This window comes from Rutidosis leptorrhynchoides, chromosome 9, assembly GCF_046630445.1.
Source record: "Rutidosis leptorrhynchoides isolate AG116_Rl617_1_P2 chromosome 9, CSIRO_AGI_Rlap_v1, whole genome shotgun sequence".
NCBI classification, from domain to species: Eukaryota; Viridiplantae; Streptophyta; class Magnoliopsida; order Asterales; family Asteraceae; genus Rutidosis; species Rutidosis leptorrhynchoides.
The window spans coordinates 318,593,151-318,597,023 of record NC_092341.1 but is presented as its reverse complement, the minus strand read 5'-3'; the positions used below and the strand labels follow the sequence as shown (position 1 = coordinate 318,597,023).

The following is a 3,873-nucleotide window of genomic DNA, read 5'->3' as shown; positions in this document are numbered from 1 at the left end:
ATATCTAAGATTCAGTGAGTTCTACGGCTCTACTTGATGGTAGTGACTGCTTACAAAAACACATTCGGTTAGACTGATGAAATATTAAAGATTATTGACTATATGAGAGAATTGAAACACAAAATTTGAACAAAAAGTAGCTTTACTCATAATACATCATGATAAATAGTGATTTAGAAGAACATATCAACACTATGTCTTGAAAGTTAAATTAAATAAACAGTAATCAACATGATGTATCCCTAAGAAACTACTACCCCATGTATGTATTTCATATATAGATTCAAATTAAGCTATCTTGTGCATATTATAATATCTCCATAAACTGTGGCTCAATGTCTCCTCTCCCCTTCTTAGGCTTCCAAATCAGGGATATGTGCATGTACACCTTCTCTGTCTCGGGAGCTTTCCCTATCCATAACCGCGAAAAATGCATGAGGTGCCCAACCTATTCGTTTCAAGTCAAAACGGTCATTTGTGTATCATTAGACGACGACATTAAGCAAACAATAATGTTTCACCTAAAGTAAAAGTACTAACGTTTACAAAAAAAAAAATAAAAAAATGCTTAAGTACCATTTCTGTGATTTGGGAATGGGAAGAACTGTAAGTAGCAGAATGCAGCAACAATTGTCCCTATATATACAGAGATTATATAATTGAGTGGTTATTTCATTTCATTCACTCAAATGCATTTTCATTCAATCAAATGCATTGCACTTGATAAAATAAATACTTCATCCGTCTCATAAAAAGTGTCTGGAATTTTTGTTAAATTTAAAATAGATATAGATATTTTAAATGTCTGCTTTGTTAGATTTAATGTATGTTTGACTGAATTTATTTAGTATATAAATGAATGAAAGTAATAATGAGGGTAAATTAAGGAGTTTAATTAGTAGTTATTTTTTGCCAAGTGGACAAATATTTTAGGACAGATATAAACTTCAAGGTGGACACTTTTTTTTAAACGAAAGAAGTAATTTCTTGTAAGAATTTTGAGAAAAAGGTATAATTTTGGGAATTATAAGGTGGACTGTTTCTTTTTCTTAGTCTCAAGAAGATGGTTTATATGTAACAAAAGTGCAAGTTCACAGTGTTATATAAACCATCGATTTCAGTATTTTTTTTTCTTGAACTAAAAAGAAGTAAGAAGCAAAATCTACCTATGATAGCTCCGGTAAAAACGTCTGTCCAATGATGCCAATAGTCATCTACACGACTAACTCCAACCAACGCTGCAAAAAGATATGGAGACACGACAATACACAAGTTTCGAGCATGTCCCTTATTGCTAAAAGCTCTAAGTTTCCCACATAAATACCAAGCAAGGAACCCAAGACCCGCGAAAGACCCTGCATTTTCAATATCCCATCGCGAAATACATCAAATTGACTCTTCACATCAAAATACATCAATCACAAAGTAAAAACGAGTTAATTGATTGTTGAAAACGTACATGAAGTGTGTCCACTAGGGAAACTTTTATATCCTTCCTTAATTTTGAGTTTATCACCATGGCATAAAACATCTCCATTGGCCGCAAACTCCTACAAATGTAACATACAACAAAACAATCATATCATATGACTTATGTTTTAAGACCTCTTTTCTTTATCAGGGAAAGTTCATACCGCTTTGCCATCAGGAAAACATCTGTAGAAGAAATTTGGGCGTGGTCGACCAGTGGCATCTTTTATCGAATCTGTGATGACTGCTGTTATCAAAAGCGCGTACAATAGACCTGAAATTTTCACAAACAAATGATGATTAAAGTAATAGTACTTTGTATACTTTTTGTTGATATTATAGCAATATAGCTATATAAACATAGATGAGTAACCATTCTGCCACTACTCATAACTAGGTATCATCATGTAAATGGGTAACATTTTTCCTTTTTCATCTATTTTTACTCAGATGTACGCGGCCTAACCAGATGATCCCGTGGACCATTTCTGACCCTTTTATCTGATCATCCTAATAAAATTGAACTTGAGACCTCTTCTAAGAATATTAGGGTCCAGCCACTTGGCTATATTGGGATGGTTACACATTTTTAAAGTTTCGATCTAGATAAACCTAATTAAAAAAAGGTAAAAGACTCACCGAGCATGGCATGATGTAAATCATAAACATCCTTTCTACGTGCGTAATATATGAGGAAGACCCCGATTGGTAATATCCCGGCATATACCTACAAAGTTACATACATTAACGCAGTCCGTAAAAAGTTACTCATAGGGTTAATACATATGCAGGTCACCCAAGTACGCATATGGTTTCATTTCTAACAATTATGAAAAAAATCATAAATTTCTAAGAGGCGCGCCAAAAATGCTCCTTATTATATTAATGTAAAACTATGTACTTACCGGAACTGCATACATAGGAATGGTGTCTTTTTCATAGAATGGGTATTTCATATCAGTCATCATATCTTCGGCAACATAGCGATGGAAAGGTTCGATTAAGTTTAGGAACAAATCGACCAGCACTAAGACCAAAAGGACCAACCAATCGTGCATATGCTCCTTTGCAAGTTCTTTTCCATGGGAGTTAATGGTGTGAGCTCCGTTACCCGTCTGTCTCTCTGACATTATTACGACTTAACCTATATATATCATCAAACGTAACTTTATATTATAAAGATGTACGAAAAAAATGCTTAACGTTTAGTACTTCATGTTCTGTAATTGTCCATAATTGGCGGTTTGTGGTAGTTATTCTGAATTTGTTCAAAACAGTTACTATTTTATGGTTAGAAAAGAATTTCGTTTCAAGTAACTGATTTTAGATTTTGTAAACTGTTGAATGAAACTTAAGAGGTTTCTTCTGTTTAGATTTCACGGACGAATATTTTTTTATTTAAATTCCGACTCTAACTCTAGCCACCCCTAAGCAGGGGTCGGAACATTTAAGGAACATGTATGTAGGTGCACCCGCCCTATCTCGATTTCCAAAAAAAAAAAGTTTACACTAAATTTTTATTAAAAAAAAAAAATTTATTAGTGTTTATCCCCTCTCAATGAAATATATTTAGGTCTAGGCAACCACGCCATCTGTGGTCGGGTTTCAAGTTCCGCCACTGCCCTAAATGTGATGATTTTGTAGTTTGAATGTGAAACCTCTTGTTATAACATCAAACATCAACCACTATGCTATCTTTTAAACTATTTAATGGATTTTTAGTAAAATTTGATACATTTTTACACGTCTTCTTGTAGTTTTACGCTCGTATTCATGGGGGAATGCATATTTTTACTCATGTACGTCGCTTAACCGGACTATATAACCATTTCTAACCAATTCCCTAACCAACACTAAAAGAATTTCTCTTGTGTTCATGAATAAATAGAAATCATTTTATATCACGATGTGAATATACTCACATTTTATATATTTTTCTTATATATAAATATAAGAATTAAGATTAAGACTAATAAATGAATGAAATGAAGAATAAAAATGATGTACCTTTAAATAATAAAGGGATAAAGCCAAGAGAGATCAGGGGGTTAGGAGAGGGGGCTCATAGAATCCGGGCAGTGTCCTGATGGAGATAGTTTTCTGGCTCAGGGTGAATAAATAAATAAAACTGGTGGTTCTTTTTCATATTATATAAAAAAATAAAAAAATAAATAAATAAATGTGAAGGACACTTGTGTACCTCTATCCAACTTACCCTTTTTGGATTGTTGGTTATGCTACAAAATCGGAACTGCCCTTATTGCACAATTCAAGCCTCTCCAGTCACATATTTTTTGGTTCATAAATTCAAAACAAAATATTATAATCCGTATCAGTCTCGGATCAAACCATCTCAACATAGTCTAGTGGTTGGACTTTCAATATCTACACATAAATTCTCAT

General features: G+C 33.2%; 1 protein-coding gene across 1 annotated transcript; it reads right to left on the bottom strand.

Annotated features, from left to right (window-relative positions):
- Positions 1 to 246: 246 nt before the first annotated feature.
- On the bottom strand, positions 247 to 3,572 carry LOC139866430 (probable lipid phosphate phosphatase 4). Its single transcript, XM_071854666.1, has 8 exons — positions 3,478 to 3,572; positions 2,376 to 2,614; positions 2,110 to 2,197; positions 1,635 to 1,744; positions 1,460 to 1,550; positions 1,167 to 1,355; positions 577 to 636; positions 247 to 448 (listed from the first exon to the last, which is right to left on the bottom strand). Exons 2-8 carry the CDS (start codon positions 2,598 to 2,600, stop codon positions 354 to 356), a joined length of 858 nt encoding a protein of 285 aa, XP_071710767.1. The 5' UTR covers positions 2,601 to 2,614; positions 3,478 to 3,572; the 3' UTR covers positions 247 to 353.
- Positions 3,573 to 3,873: the final 301 nt, after the last annotated feature.